Source organism: Capsaspora owczarzaki (genome assembly GCF_000151315.2).
Source record: "Capsaspora owczarzaki ATCC 30864 unplaced genomic scaffold supercont2.12, whole genome shotgun sequence".
NCBI classification, from domain to species: Eukaryota; class Filasterea; order Ministeriida; family Capsasporidae; genus Capsaspora; species Capsaspora owczarzaki.
The window spans coordinates 500,076-515,777 of NW_011887303.1; the positions used below are offsets into that span (position 1 = coordinate 500,076).

General features: G+C 53.5%; 2 protein-coding genes across 2 annotated transcripts; both read right to left on the minus strand.

Moving 5' to 3' along the window:
* Nucleotides 1-3,810: 3,810 nt before the first annotated feature.
* Nucleotides 3,811-9,873, minus strand: CAOG_06750 (ephrin type-A receptor 4a). Its single transcript, XM_004344321.2, has 7 exons — nucleotides 9,847-9,873; nucleotides 7,954-8,580; nucleotides 6,478-7,803; nucleotides 6,265-6,365; nucleotides 6,050-6,139; nucleotides 5,814-5,946; nucleotides 3,811-5,711 (listed from the first exon to the last, which is right to left on the minus strand). Exons 2-7 carry the CDS (start codon nucleotides 8,427-8,429, stop codon nucleotides 3,884-3,886), a joined length of 3,954 nt encoding a protein of 1,317 aa, XP_004344371.2. The 5' UTR covers nucleotides 8,430-8,580; nucleotides 9,847-9,873; the 3' UTR covers nucleotides 3,811-3,883.
* Nucleotides 9,874-10,254: 381 nt separating this feature from the next.
* CAOG_06751 (megakaryocyte-associated tyrosine-protein kinase) lies at nucleotides 10,255-15,661 on the minus strand (the record flags this gene model as incomplete). Its single annotated transcript, XM_004344322.2, has 4 exons — nucleotides 10,255-10,560; nucleotides 10,642-10,717; nucleotides 10,793-15,442; nucleotides 15,512-15,661. 4 exons carry the CDS (start codon nucleotides 15,659-15,661, stop codon nucleotides 10,316-10,318), a joined length of 5,121 nt encoding a protein of 1,706 aa, XP_004344372.2. The 3' UTR covers nucleotides 10,255-10,315.
* Between the last annotated feature and the right edge of the window lie 41 nt (nucleotides 15,662-15,702).

A 15,702-nucleotide genomic window follows, 5' to 3' on the forward strand; every position in this document is an offset into this window, starting at 1 on the left:
GAGAGAAGGAAGCGGGGCGAGAGCAACAGCAGTGAAACTGAAACCAGAAGCGATGCACAACTCGACCCCCCACCACCACCACCCACTTCATTCCGCACAAGCACCAGCACCTCGGGAGGATGGGACTGCATTGTAGGCAAGCGCGAGATGAGTGACTGCAGGTGGTGGCTGTGTTTCAGCAAAAAAAGTGCGCGCGGTCGGCGGTTGCTCGAAAGTGAAAAACCGCCGAGAACCACCGCCGCCCTCGCTTCTTCTCCAGCACCTCCCACATGAGTGCATCGCTCCTCTTCAAAGCTCGTTAAATGCTCGTTGTGGTGATAAAGTGCGCGTTTTGGGCGCTGAGGCACCAACGAGGAGCGAACACTCAAAAACGACCAAAAACGGTTTGAGGATCGAAACGCCACCACTTTCGAAACGATGGCGTTTTGCGGAACGAGTTTGCGCGAATGTGTCGCCATAGCCACATGGGCAGGTGCTGCAAACGATGTTGCAGCTACCGCGAGCGAACAGCTGCACAGAACGCGCGTCTCTGCCCCCCGACAGCACTCGTAACACCGAAAAGTTCGCACGCGACGCTGCGAATTCAATCGCCCTTCGTTGCTTTTGCAAGTTCCCGTGCCACCCGTCACGCATCGCTTTGTCTCCAGCACCACAAAAGTCGGGTATTGCCCGTGTCACCGGCAAAGAGCTCGGACGAGGATGTCCGGCAACCTCCGAACAAGCGGAACAAGATCAAGCGCCGTAAAAATTGCGCTTTTTTTATCAATGTCCCCGCCCAATAGTCTCCCCGCCCCCCTCCCCTTCTCATGTCGCCTGCATCAGTCGGCTGTCAATACCACCACTCTGCACATGCGGTGTTTTCCGCTCGCAGACACCGCTACAACAAAGACCACAAAAGGGCTTTTTCTGGGCAAACCACGCGTTTCCATCGTTTCTTCTTCTTCACTTTCTTTTGTGCTTTTGTTACCTCGCAAGTGCCGACTCGTGTCAAACAGCGTACGGTCATACACCAGCGCCGCCGGCACTCGTCGCCAAGTACGAGCGGACGCTGAAGAAATGAATAACGCGGCTCACAATAAACAAACAGAACCGACCAGAAGGTAAAATGCGCACAAAGCTCATTCGGTGCACCAAACTCGAACCGTTACAGCTTAAGGAAGAACTCCAAAATTAGGAGCAATGAAAAGAACGAGTGGATGCAGATAGGTGAAGGGGCGACGCAACGAGAGCAGAGAGAGGAGGAGGAGCAGGAGCCGGCGAAACGACAAAAGGGGCGGAGGTGAGAATTCAGGGCGACCACCGGCCAAGACAGCCCCAGCGCCGCTCCATCATTCGTACACACAAGCGTTTGGAACACATGCAAGCTGGAGCAAACGCAACGACCAACACAGCGGAAACGAGAAAAGGAGGGGGGGGAGAGAAAGTGGTGCGGTTCAAATTTCGCATGACAAAGTTAAAATCGTCCCTCGTGTTCCAATTCGCACATTCAGCGAAAAGCAAACGAGTGTGCTCGCACTCAACAGACCCCGGGATGTGCACGATGTGCTACATGCGACATTGGAAGCCGCTGCGACGGTGGAAGCCGCTGCGACGAGAAGCGCGCACGTAACACCCAACAACACGAACGACACGAGCGCAAACCGCGCGGCAATCGCCCTTCGAATGTGAGGCGAAATTGGGGCAAGATCGGATGCTACAGTGATACAGACTGCACTCATACACCCATACGCATGAAGGGGGGTGTGTACAGCAATGGGGGAAAAGGGGTGGATGCAATGGGCGGGTGGGGCGGGGCGTGTGGCAAGACAAGAGCGGGGCAGACCGCGGCTTACTTACAGCTTCACACGCTGCCAAGGTACGAGCTGCGATGCGTTAAAGAAGCGAGATGGAAAGCGCACGACGAACGATGATGGCCGCACGCGAGGAAAGAGCAGCAAAGGGTCAAACGGAAAAAGAGTCAATCAAAATGACACAACGCAGAGAAAAACAAACGAACGAAGAATCGCGACTGAGCAGGATGGTTAATGACAGCCACACCAAGCAACGCACTCTCATTGGGCAATTCGAGTGCGTCAGGCACCCTTTGAGTCAAAATGCTGGAGTGATCAGACACAGTTGTCTGAACAGTCGAATGTCTCAGTTTGAACTTGTTCGCGGGTTTCTCTCTCCTTCTCTGTCCATCTCCCTTTCTCTTTCTCTCGCTCGCTTTCTAGCTGCAGTCCAGGTACGTGCATTCATCGCACCCGCTACACCCTTCTCCCAGAATGTTTTTTCCCCTCATGTCCGACCTTCTGCGTCACGGCGTTCGCATATTTTGAAAATCGATCTCAATCCATTCCGATCGATCCTTTTTTTTTTTTTTTTTTTTTCGCTTTGTTTTTGTCGTGAATTATTTCAAATTGGTTGGTTTGTTTTGGCATTTGAGCCTTTCCACAGCTGTCGGAACGCTTGTCCACAAGCACACTCAAAGACACAAAGGGAGGGGGGGCAAAGAGCCTGCGGGGAAGGCGAGAGAATTCGGCGTGGATGGTACTGAGGGTGTGCACAAAACAGGTGTGTGTGTTTGAGGCATGTTCGCTGAGTCGTTGGGCGTGGCGTTGCGCTGAACTTTCTCATTCAAAAGGACGATGGTATTACGGCGGCAATGCCAAAGCCAAGCAATCAAAAGTCAAGTCACACGAGAACGCCACTCCTTCTCTCTCTCCCCTCTCCCAGTAGCTGCAGCTGTCCTCTGCCTTGTCGTGGTTGCAGCGCAAGTATCACGTTTGCAAATGTACTAGGGTACTGAAAAGCCAAAAGGGGGAAACTTTAACCAAAGGAGGCGCCACCAACCGGAAAAACGCGGCTTCATCTCAAAACCTCAACGACACGCCTCCGCCACACATCAGCGGCAGCCATCTGCCCATCGCGAATGAATTCAGGTTGCATATGGCAACAAATTTTCATGACTACATGTTGGGCCCCATGTTGCACCAACGCAAGGAACAACGCGGCGTGGAAAAAAAAAAAAGGGGGAGGGGCGTCTTGAAATAAACAAACAACGCCATTCAATGTCGCGGTCGATTGTCCGCAGCGCAACAGCAAATGAGAGAAAGAAACAAAAAAGACCCAAACTGCGTCACGCTTCTCGGAGCATTGCGGTTCGCTGGGTGTCGCGCTTTTAGGTCCATTGCGCGCAAACCGTTGCTGCGACTCCAACTTTGCACACCTTGCCGACTCTCCTTCTGTAAATCTCTCTCCCTGCCCCCGTGATCGAGCCGTTGCGCCCCTCTCCATTGATAAAAGTCAAAAGCACAAAGCAGAGTAGAGAACAAGAAGGAAGGACACCTCGAAAGAGGGAGAAAACAAAACAACAAGAGCCCTCCCCCGAAAACCTCGCTTCGTGCCGGACACGTTGTTGGAGAACAAAGCCATGCAAAATCTGGCTCCCTCATCTGCAAGACATCTTCACGGTTCAATCAGAAATGTGCATGGAGGCTGCACGAGTTACGAAGAAAAAGCGTAGAACCAAACGCACACCAACACGCTCGCGCTCGCCAATTTCAAACAACCAGCAACTTACAAAAAAAAAAAAGTAAAAGTAAAAGTGAGCTTGTATTACAAAAGGGGATTGCGTTGGCAAAGAACACGTTCTTAGATACTCATACGACACAAACAGAAGCTTCATCAACGAGCAAAGAACAGAAAAGAACAAAGCAAAAACAGTGACACCAAAAAATTTTACACAAGTACCAAGAACACAACGACCAAGCGACGAAAAAAAAAAAATCAAAAGGAGGGGCAGAAAGAAGCTAAACCAAAAACTCTTCGAGATAGATAATGGAACAAGAAACAAAACAAGAAGCAAAACAAGAAGCCAAAAAAAAAAAAAAAAGAGCTGGGTTTAGAATTTGGTGATGCGGTCGCACAACTTCTTGGCGTCCACCGCCAGCTTGAACGCCGCGTCAAGCATCTCGGCTTGGAACAGGTGGGCTTGCGGCGAAAATTGGGTGGCTTGGCCAGTGCGCTCGACAAGCTTCTCAATGTCAACCTTGAGCAAGGAGACGTCATCGGCAAGGGCAATGTGAACTTCGGGAGCGACTTGACTGTCGTTGAGGTCAGCGAGACACGCCATGACTGGATCGACCATGTCCATCACCTCTCCGGCACACATGACAATCACGCGAACCATGTCAACAAACGCCGAGGTCTCGTTGAGCCGCACCGACTCTTTGAGATCCATGACGCTCTTCATGACAGCTACGACCTTGTCTTGGTACATGGTTTTGAGGGCATCCAACCGGACTTGTGCCGTTTTGATATCCTCCTCGTCCAGCAGGTCATCCAGCTCGGACAGAATCTCATGCGCCTGGCGCTTAACCTGCGCGTCAGACATGCGAGGCGATTCTGGAACAACGAATGCGTGGGGTGCTGTCAGCGGAGCTGCAATCGCTTCCAGCTGCTCCATCGATGTCGACTTTTGCGCTCGAGTTGGCGGTTTGAGAGCCGCGGTGACTTGCTCGTTGACGGCTTCCTCGTCGTCATCGTCGTCTTCGTCTTCGTCGTCACCGTCCATGTCGGGCAGCTCGTCGATCGCTTGACGCAGCATCATGGTAAAGTCAGACGTGCGGCGCTCGAGCTTGGTCTTGCTTGCGGCTTGCGCCTGCGTTGCCTGCTCCCGTTCCTTTTCGAGACGAACACTCTGCACGTCCTCATCGAGGTCTGTCAGTAGGACTGACAGCCGACCCGGGGCATGAGCAGGGTTGCTGCCGCCTTCGCTCAGACGAGCCTGCAAGCGAGCAGCCAGCGGCGAAGGCGCAGAGCCAGCCGCCGGGCTTTCCGGTCCCGACGGGGGCTTGTGCACGGCCGAGCCAGGGGGTGCGGGGGCTGGAATGGACGGGGGCTTGAAAGTGCCTGGCGCAGCGGGGGTCGCGGACGGGGGCTTGAACGCGCCGGGCGGAGCCGGAGCAGGAATAGATGGCGGCGTCAGCGTGCTGACTGGTCGCACTGGCCTTGGCGACGTTTTCAAGGGCGCTGGTGGCGGTGGCAAATCTTCCGCGGCAACATCAAGCGCCACATCGCCGTCAACGCTCGTACTACGCTCGGGCAACGGTCGCGATGATCGCGACTCGCTGGCAGACGCGGCGCTCGCTGCTGGCCCCGGTGTGGAGGTTGATGATTTGCCGTGGGGCGCAGTCGTCGGCCGAGAACTGACTGGGACCGTTGGCGGCTTGCTGTTGGTTCGGGCCGCGGAGGTCGCGTTGAGCGAGGACGTCGAGTCCATCGCACCCGATGCGTTGAGCGAAGAGGTGGACGATGTCAGGCTGGTGCGGGAAATAGTTGTGACGCCAGGAATGACGGGCTTGGGCGCCGTCGGGACGACGCCTGGAGTAAGAACGTGTGGTTCGTCTCCCATCGACGCAAAGGCCGACGCGGGGAGTGACTGCTGATGCGTTAGTCGTGAGGCGCGGGGAGACTTGCTGCGACCGCTGTCCGAAGCCGGTGCCGTGAGACTGCTCATGGCGATGGACGACTGCGAGCCGCGCACGGATTCGACGATGCGCTTGGTTTGAGCACGCATTTCAGCCTCCGATGTCGACTTGCGCAAATGGGACGTTGTGACACCCTGAATCTCGATACGCTCCTCCGCAATGACCTGCATCATCCGATCGTACAATTCTCGGAAGGAAGGACGGTCCTCCGGCTTGTACGCCCAGCAGTCGTGCATGACTCTGCGGAAAGAGGCGAGGGTGGAGTCAGAACAAAATACCAAAAACAAAAAAGCAAAGGGAGAACGATAGAAAGAGAGAGGGTCAAACAACCGTGAAACTCACCGATATAATGAGTCAGGACAGTCATCCGGACATTGCAATCGTGCCCCGGACTCGAGGTGATCGATAACGTCGCTATTTTGGAGCTGGGGGTAGGGCTTCTCGCCGTACGACATGATTTCCCACATGCAGACACCTGCAGAGCAAAAGAAACACAACACCGAGCCACACAAAATAAGACGAGAGCCCGTGGCACAGCATCACAAGGACCAGAACAAGGCAGAGGCGTTTCCACATACCGAAAGACCACACGTCGGTTGCAGTCGTGAACGTGCGATAGTTGATGCTTTCGGGAGCCATCCACTTGACAGGCATTTTCCCACCCGTAGCTGGCGTATCGCATGTTAAGATTGTTTTGGAGGGGGGAGAGGAAAGGAGGGGGGGAGGAAGGAAAAGCAAAGGTACAAGTCAGCATCAAAAAATCAAGGCATTCGCATCGGCGGAAGACACCTACCAGTGTAAATGTCGTCCTCAGTCAGCACTCGAGAAAGGCCAAAGTCCGTCAGTTTGACAACCTGCCGGGTAGCAACAAGAATATTACGCGTTGCCAGATCACTACAACAAGTAAAAAAGTTCAAAAAAGTAAGGAAACTTTCGCAAATGATTGTCGCTCAATCCAACAGCCAACATGTTTTTGCTGCACGTGCTTGACTGGACGCCTCCTTACCGATGAATCACCTTGACGTGCTCGAGATAGGACATGGCGGAAACAATTTGCCAATTGTACCCAAGCAGCATTTTAAGATTCAAGCTTGGTTTGTTGTCGAGCAAATAGTTGCGAAGCGAACCCAAAGGAACAAGCTCGCATACGATCAGAATTGGGCTTGAAAGACTGACGCCCAGAATACGCACGATATGCGGGTGGTTGAGCTTGCTCATGAGCGTAGCCTCGGCCAAAAACTCGCGTTGGACTTCTCGCGAAACGTTGTTTTTGCACGTTTTGATGGCAACGGGAACATTGGTGTTGTCGGGACGGGTCCAGACGCCCTCGTTCACCGAGCCAAATTGGCCTTCTCCAATGACACGCGCGATAGTGAGCTGGTCGCGGAAAATGGTGTCGCAGTCGAGCTTGTCATCCAGCGTCATGTAGTCGTCCAGTTCTTCGTCGGGCGCGACAGTATTCACGGGCGATGTGGGGCCGGAAGACGGGCCTGGGGTAATCCGCATCGGAGGCAATGCCGGCTTGGAGCCAGCCAAATTGCCCTGGCTGCCATGAAGCGCTCGAGACGACCCAGATAGCTTCTGATGCAATGGTGCATCGGATCGCGTGCGACTTACACCCTGCAGGTTCATTTCTGACGCTCTTCGCAAAACATTTGCAAGGCTAGTTTGCTGCTGCAGCGCATGGTCGAGCTCGGCATCATCCACGTCTTCGTCGTCAGACCGCGACCCCACGTCCCTGGACGGGTCGGACATCATGCTCGGGCGATCGGGGAGATACAGGCTGGCGCGGGAAGTGCCTGGACTGCCGCGGCCTGCTCGGGCAAACCGACTGTTGGCCTGCTGCTCGGAGGCCAAAATCGAAGAGCGCGCATCCACGAACAGCTTGTAATAGCCGTCAAGCAAGCTGGCAAGCTCCTCGGCGGCGATGATGCTCTCGCAAATGATTTTGAGGACTTCCGTGTCATACCCAATCAAGCGGATTTCGACCTTTGCCTTGTTTCCCTGCGGGACAATGCCCACAGACCGCAGCTGACTGTACTCGGCAACAGGCGTGATCTTGTCGCCCTCCTTGCGCGAAATGCCAGAGCGAGGGCCAATCAAGAATTCAACTCCAACACCCCAGCCAGACATCATTTCCAGCTGGACCTTGAACGTTGTCAAGCCAAGCTCAGAGTGTTCTTGCAGCGTTTTGAAAAAGACGAGCTTGCACTCGTCCTCGCTTAGCTTTTCGTACTCTTTGCAATGCGGACTGAGAAGCTTTTTCAACTCTTTCACCTTGTAGCGATGCAGAATGCCTTCCGAGAGGATTTCGCTAAAGCCGATTTCCTTTCTGTTGGAGGAGCGTGGCAAAACCAACAAAAAAAGATTGGGGGATGAGAACAAGGAAAGGGCGTGCACAAGCGACAGGTTGGCCACGGAATGAACGATTGGAGGAAGGCGGCAAACAACATCATCAAAAAAAAAGCGAGAAGTGACGTACTCGAAATAGTCAAGATTCACCTTGTGCGACGCCATCCCGAGACAGCGACGCACAATCTCGGCGCCTGCAAGTTGCACTAGGCTCTGCTCTGCAATATCGTCAAACTTGCCCTGCTTGAGGAATCGGCAGAGCTGCTGGTGGAGGTACGAGAAGACGGTCTTGTCTTTCGAGTACAGATTGACGGCGTTCTTGGGCAGGAAGCGTACTCGAAACGTGTACTTCCACGACGAAGTAACAAATATTTGTGTTTTAGACTGATAGAACGCCTCCACAGTGGCGACGGGGCGCAGCGGGCTCAGCCATTGCGACTGCGCAGCGTCCGAGTGCTCCAAGTAGAGGCCAAAGTGAGCGACCGACTGCAAGCCAATCTTGAGTCCCATGATATTGATAATGTCCTGGACGGTCGTATTGGCCGCGTACTTGACGGCCTTTACATCGCCCGTTTCCAGGTGGACACGCAGATTCGCGCCTTCCATTGTTTGTCAAGTTGTTGTTGTTGTTGCTTGTCTTGTGGTTTGTTTGCGCCTCCAAGCAATACGAAACAAAAAAAAAGGAGGTCAAGGAAACCAGGACGAGAATCAAGCTCCAGCAGAGACGGGTCCTTGGTTGGGGGGATTTCTGCTCAAACTGTAGAAGAAGGATGGCAACAAGAAAGAGACAGGGAAAGGAAATTTTGAAAAAGAGCAAAAAAAAAAACCGAAAAATAAAAAATAAAAACAAATAACGGTGAGAGACGTACAACAAATCGAGATCAAGCGGCAAAGTGCGACATGGAAGCTGGGGTGAGAATGTGACAAAAGGATGACGAGAGCGAACCAACCCCGTGCTCTTTGTTTGTCGGTGTAGGAACAGAGCAAATGGGGTCGCAATGTGCGATCGTATTCGCATAGGAGTCAGGTAATAATAATAAAAAATAATAAAATAATAAAAAAGAAAAAAAAAAACAAGAGCGTCTGCTGCGAGCGCTTGCTGCATGACGAACCGAACGAGCAACGAGTACAGTGGTTGGTGTGTGAAACTGAAGGCTGTGCACAGCATGAGCCGTGGAAGAGCGTGCGAAGAAGCAAAAAAACACAATGTTCAAGTGTCAACAAACAAAGAAAAGAACGGATAAAAACGATCTCGTCATAGGACGACAAAATGCAAAAGTCAACAAAAGCCTAGGTTGAGGCGAATTCGCAGTGAGGGCGCGTATCGATTTTTATAAGTTTTGGATTTTTTTGATTTTTTTTTTTTTTTTTTTTTGAGATTTGTTTGTGTTTGGTTTGACTCGCAGCAGCAGCCACAATTTTCTACGGCTGTGCAGGAGGCTCCATCGACTGGACCTGCTCTCACCCGGCAAGCGCCCTGCAGCACCATGCACTGCACACACGCGTCTGCAGGCTGTCGAGCGCGAGGCTCCATGAGCAGTGGACGGTAAAATGCCGTGTTCCGCTCTTTGCACACTTGTCCAGGTTCGCGCGCCCCCGCGACCATCGCCACAGATCTGGGCCGATGCTTCGTCCACCCCCTTGATCACTGCGTCCGTGTCCCACCAACGGACCCCGCACCGCCATCGCCATCGCCAACGCTCGCGTCGCTCCACGCAATCCACGCAATCCGGGGCGCGCAACGAAGCGAGCCAGCCTTTTTTTTTTTTTTTTTTTTTTTTTTTGTCGTGATTTTTTTTTTGGACACTTCTCCTTGGCACTCAAGACCGCTCTCCGCTCGTGCGTGTCTCTCGAGTACTTGCGACAGCTCATTCATGAGTGTTTGTGGCAGGGTCGGCACTGGCCAATCCATCGCTTGTCGAGCTTCAAAAAAACGAGCGAGAAAACAAAGGCAAAAAAAAAAAAAAAAAAAAAAAAAAAAAAAGGCGAATTGAAACAAAAAAAAAAACAAATCCAAACTCACCAAACACACACAAAATGAAAGAAAAAGAGTCAAGACTGAGTGCAACAACGAAACGAAGACTCAGACATGTGGGAAGAATCAGTCGGCCTCATCAACGCGAAACGGGGAAACAGGGAAAGAGGGTTGGAGAGAGATCGAAAAGTGAAAAAGGATGCAATCCCTGCGAACATGGTAAGTCCCGAAGCATCACACACAAACAGCTCACTCGTCGTTGGCGACACAATTTGTAGGTGGCTGAATGGTAATAGGATCACCAGCAGTTCTGCGAACGCATTCACAGGCCTGCCTGCGCTGGCACTCATGTAAGCAAGCAAAGACAAGAAGAGTCTCACTCGTGTTTCTTGCTTGAACCTGCTGCTGGAAAGCGGATACATGCAAATAAACACAAACAATAACAGCTCGATTAAAGGTGTTTCAATCCAAAGCAAACAAGACAAGAGATGCGCAAAACAAAATGTCAAAAGCTGGTTCACAACATTGCACCAATGTCTCGAATAGCACCTTCCGATGCGCCCACCGCAAAGAACTTTTGCAGCTCTGATGCTGTCGGTCGCGCAGTAGGAATCAAATCCCAGCAACGCTCAAGCAGAGCATACGCTGCATCTGGGCACGACTCTGGCTTCTGCGGTCGCAAGCCAGCTTCCACTTGAGCAAGCACCTCCCGGCCTGCAGCCAAGTTGCCATAAGGCGTTGCGCCATACGCATAGACCTCCCCTACAATCAACGTAAATCATTGTACAGTCGTGTGTTAGGCTTCAATGGCAGACTCGAGCCAAAGGATACCAACCGACTTACAAGCCAAGACACCGTACGCCCACACATCGCTATGAGGAGAAAACCTTCGAAAGTTCAGACACTCGGGCGCCATCCACTGATAAATGAAATAAGCATAGTGAGAATCGACAACAACACTACCACGCTCCCTCCCTCATCCAACTCAACACACCTTGACAGGCAGGCGACCGTTCGTCTCCATATGATAGTAGTCCTTCTCTTCCAGCGCCCTGGACAGACCAAAGTCCGAGATCTTGACAGAGAGGCCTGCTCCGACCAAGCAGTTGCGAGCAGCGAGGTCGCGATGGACAAAGTTCTGTGTCTCAAGGTATGCCAAGCCTGAGGCCACTTGCTGCAGCGCAAACGACATTTCCGCAGCACTCCAGTACACATTGTCCTTCAGAGAGTTCCGCAACACGCTTCGGAGATCTCCGTACGGCATCAGTTCCAGGATGCACATGTTGGGGTCGCGTTCGAGCAGTGCCGCAAGCGCCCGCACAATGTTGGGGTGGCTAAATCGGCAGACCATCTGCGCTTCTTCGAAGAAATCTTCGCGAGAGTTCGCCGTGGCATCAGCTGCGAGTTGCTTGACCGCTACCGCGAGCGTTGATTGATTTCGCTTGGCGCAGAGATAGATGGCATCTTGCGGCACAAACTCAAGGGAGAGCTGCCCTGCTACGACAACACCAAACGCGCCAGAGCCCAGTGTTTCCCCAAGGACAAGATTGTTTCGAAGCTGGTTGGATATCGCAGTTGGAGTTGTGTGGATGCGAGAAAGTGGCACGGCGTCGTCGTAGATGGCTTCGTTGGGATTTCTTCGGGCATCGATCGTGTCGTAGTTGGCAGATCCGGACGTTGCAGATGCAGCACTGTTGCTGTATGTTGCAGTTGCAGTCGCATACAGAGGTTCGCTTGCATCCCCCTTGGACGGGATGGTGACTGTTTGCATGGGCACTGCATATCCTGATTCTGTCGCCTTCAAGAGTTGGTTTTGATGGCGAGCTCGTTTGCGACGGCGCAACACAATCACAACGAGCAGGATCACCGCCGCGCATCCGACCACCACTCCAATGGCAATGGGCACTGCTGCTGCAGCGCTGTTAGCGGCCGAGTCTTCGCCATCACGAAGCTCAACCATAATGACATTGCGTGCGTCAAGCTGAGCACCATTCGTCGGGTCTTGCAAAGCAAGGTATAAGGCTTTGGCCCCTTCAAGCACGTTGTCCTTCAGAATCGTCAGCACAAGCGCGCCCGACGCAGTGCTCTGTCCAGCAGCAAAGTGCACCACGAGTGGTGATGTGACATGCAAGTCGGAAGTCAAGGATACGCCTTCGTCCGGATGGTCACGATTCAGGAAGGCCGTAAACGGGGCGATGGACGCGTTCGTGCCAGCGACGACAGTGACGTCCACTGCGCCAAATCGGCCGCCGTTGCGCAGCACAGGAATGTTAAGTGAAGGGGTATCTTCTCGAACCGTATAAACATCGTCGCCAAGCGGATTGCCGGAGGGTGCAAACTCTATCCAGCCGTTAGGATCGTCGTTGGCTGCAATCGTGACCGTGGCCACAGAGGCATAGGTGAGGTAGGCGGAGCCCGCAGTGATGCCCGTCAAGAGCACAGTGAACGTCTCGTCCAGCTCGGGAATATCGTCGTCGTCAACCGCAATGCTAATCACAGTGCTCGCTGCACCGGCTTCAATCACAACGGGCGCGTCCTGGATGGAGGCGTCAAAGTCTTCACCGCCGGCTGTGCCAGTTCGGACACTGTAGGTGAATGTCACGGCACCAAGCGCTGAGCCAGTGCGCTCCACCGTGACGAGCGCAACACCAGCGCTCTCCTGAGCAATGAATGTGAGGGAAGTGAAACGGACGACGCCGTCCACGGCGTTGCTGGCCTCGATGGCACATGGAATGACAGAAGGGGCGTCAGCATCGAGGGTCGCCAGAGATCCCGAGCTGGGACTCAGAACAATGTCGAATAGACGAACAGGGGCTTGAGCGGCAACGACGTTGAAAGAGTTGGATGTCTGCGACGTCTGGCCAGCCGCAAAGCTCACAGTCCGCACCACTTGATTGTTAAAGTCAGCGGCAGTCACCGGTGTTGTGAATTGCAAGGTGGCATCGCCTGTCACAGTTCCGAATGTGCCGAAATAGCGCGCAACCTCTGCAGTGAAAGTTGAGCCACCAGTGACGAGGAACCGTGCACTGCCATCAGCCGACTTGGTCAACGTTGGAGTGACAAAGCCAATGGTGCCGTAGGGTTTGTCGTTCTTGTTAATGGTCACTGTGATTGTCGACTGTGCACCCAAGGTCGCACCGCCAGTGGGGCTGGACAGGGTAACAGCGAACGTCTCGTCCAGTTCCGGAAGCGAATCCGCACGAATGACGACCTGAATGACCGCACTCGAGTGGCCCTGAAGCAGCGTCACAGTGCCTGCGCCTTCCACAAAGTCCAGTCCAGCTTGGGCATTGACGTTGTGGTCGGAGCCGGTGATGGAGGTCGCCCAGGCAAACGTAACGTCGCCAAACAGGCCTGCCGTTCGAGTAATGGTAATGGACACGCTGCTGTCAGAAGCGGGCTCGTCAACCGCCAATGTGGCAGCGTCAAATGCCAAAACGCCATGCGGGCTGTCGCTTTCCGCAATTGTCACCAGAACGTTGGAAGCAGTCGAGTCAACCGCACCGCCGCCGCTGACAATCTCGAGGCGAACGCCAAAGACCTCGGCGAGTTCAGGAATGGTGTCATCCAGGATGGCAACAAGAGCGTTCTTGGTCAGGATTCCAGCGGTAAACTCGACATCCACAGGTGTCGAAGCGAAATCCAAGTCGATGGTGGCCACAGGTGTGCCAGTTGACGTGTTGAATGCGACAGCGTACGGAGTGACGCGGACAGTGACAGTGCCAACGCTACCACGAGCACGAGTGATGGTGAGACTGGCCGATGATGGTTCAGGCCAAGAAGACGCAGTATTAGCAATGCTGAACAGACCGTAGGGGTAGTCATGTTCGGGCACTGCAACGACCGACGATCCGTAGTAGCCGATCGGAGTCGCTTCGCCAAGAGTCACAGCGGTCGCAGCAGTGATGGTGTACGTCAGCGTTGAAGGGACAGTCGGAGTACCCATGTTTGGCACTGTGATGGAAACCGCAAAAGTTTGCTGGCCTGCGGGAATTGTCGCAACGAATGTGGTGGAACTGGCCACAGTGGAGGTCACGGAAAACGTGATATCGACGGCCGAGGCATAGGAAACGGCGCTGAAACGCTCCAACGTGATTGAGAACTCCGGGTTGGCCATGACGTTGCTCAAGCTGATCTGACGGGAGCCAGCGGACACGCCGACCGTGCCAAACTGCGACTGGCTGGCTTCAATCACGATCTGAGACCTGTTAAAGTGGTCGTCCAATGCCATGTTGACGGGGCTGGCAAGTTGAATGTCGATCGTTTCTTGAGCCAACGCGCTGCCGCTTGCAGCAAGGTTCAGTGTGATGGTCTGCTGATGCACTGTCGAAGAAAACTGCAGCGGTGCCGAAGAAACAGCAGTCAAAGATGCCGAGCTGATGGAAAATTGAACAGTCGCATCAACCTGGACTGGAGCCTCAACAACCAGGGAGATTGTGCTCGTGCCTGACTCGGGTCGACGAACCACCAGGAAGCGAGACGACACATCAAACGCAACGCGACCATCAGCCGCGCACTCCAAACCATTGCCCAAAAAGCCAGGCTTGCAGGCGCACGAGTAGTTTCCAGGGGTGTTTGTGCATAGGGCGTCACTGCTGCACGGGAACGGGATGCCATTGCACTCATTCACGTCGTCGCAGTGCGTTCCGTTGCCGGAAAAGCCAGCCTTGCAGGTGCAAGTAAACGAGCCAATAGTGTCGGCACAAGTGGCATTCGCAGCGCAGTTGTGCATTCCAGTCGTGCACTCGTTGATGTTGATGCAAGATTTGGCGTCAGGCTGCAGCTGGTATCCACTGTTGCACGAGCAAGCGTAGGACCCAGGCAGATTGGTGCAAGTGTGCTGGCAGCCGCCGTTGGCGCTGCTGCACTCGTTGTTGTCGAGACAGCCGGTTTCGCCTTTGCCATCGCCGTTTTTCGTGTAGCCAGTGAGGCAGCTACAGTCGTACGATCCAGGGGTGTTGAGACAAGTTTGGTTGCAGCCGCCGTTCAAGTTGTTGCACTCGTTTGTATCAACGCATCTGAGAGTTGTAGCTGTAGGTGCCCATGCGCCTGTTGTGCTGCAAGTGATGTTTGGAGAGCCTGCAGAGATTGAGTAGCCAGTATTGCACTGGTAGGTGCAAGTGGAGTTGGCGCTGACAGAGCTGCATTGGCTTTTGGTGGTGTTGGTCGGCGCAGCTGGAGCGGTCGGGCAGGAAACGAGCGTGTTGCAACTGGCACCCGTGTAGCCAGGAGTGCAAACCTTAGTGCCTGTTGATGAGCAAGTGTAATAGCCACCGTCATTGGGTATGCAATACACACATGAACCAGAGCCGCTCGGATAGTAGTTGGTGGCGCAAGTGGAGCAGGACGGAGTGCCAGTGTAGCCTGATTTGCAAGCCGTGCAAGCGCCAGACACGAGATCGCAGGTACTACAGTTTCCAGTGGAGGTGGTGCAGAACGTGTCGCACGTCGGCCCGTAATAGTTGGCTTGGCAAATAACACGATACGCAAACTTGATCCAATATGCAGAAGCGAAAGGATTATTGACAGTAATGGGAATGTAAGCAGCAGAAGAGCCCGCTGTGTAGGTTTGGACGATGGAGCCCAGAATCTGGTTTGACAAAAAGTCTGCGTCGTAGAATTCCAACTCGAGTTTGAATGAGCCCTGTAAGATCCGAAACAGCAATGGTGAGATTTCGCCGCGACCAGACTGTTTTTAGAATTGATTACTCACAGGGTAATTGTTGACCTGGCTGGTCGTGAAGTATTGTTCCCAGACTGGATTGTTGTCGTCTTGCAGTTTGGCAACTGAGCCAGAGTACTCAGTGGTTCGAAAAACTGTCGCAAGCGGTGGCTCCCGAACTGTCGTCGCACGCAGGTCCATTGAAGGACGCTGAATCGTAATACAAGCCGATCTTTGCTGGG

What these genes read in the sequence shown, in the direction of transcription:
- CAOG_06750 (XM_004344321.2), bottom strand. Translation starts at nt 8,429, where the DNA reads ATGGAAGGCGCGAATCTGCGTGTCCACCTGGAAACGGGCGATGTAAAG. An exon ending in TGAGGACGACATTTACACTG is followed by an intron (nt 6,140 to 6,264) that starts GTAGGTGTCTTC and finishes GCGATACGCCAG; the next exon opens with CTACGGGTGGGAAAATGCCT. An exon ending in AACCGACGTGTGGTCTTTCG is followed by an intron (nt 5,947 to 6,049) that starts GTATGTGGAAAC and finishes TTTGCTCTGCAG; the next exon opens with GTGTCTGCATGTGGGAAATC.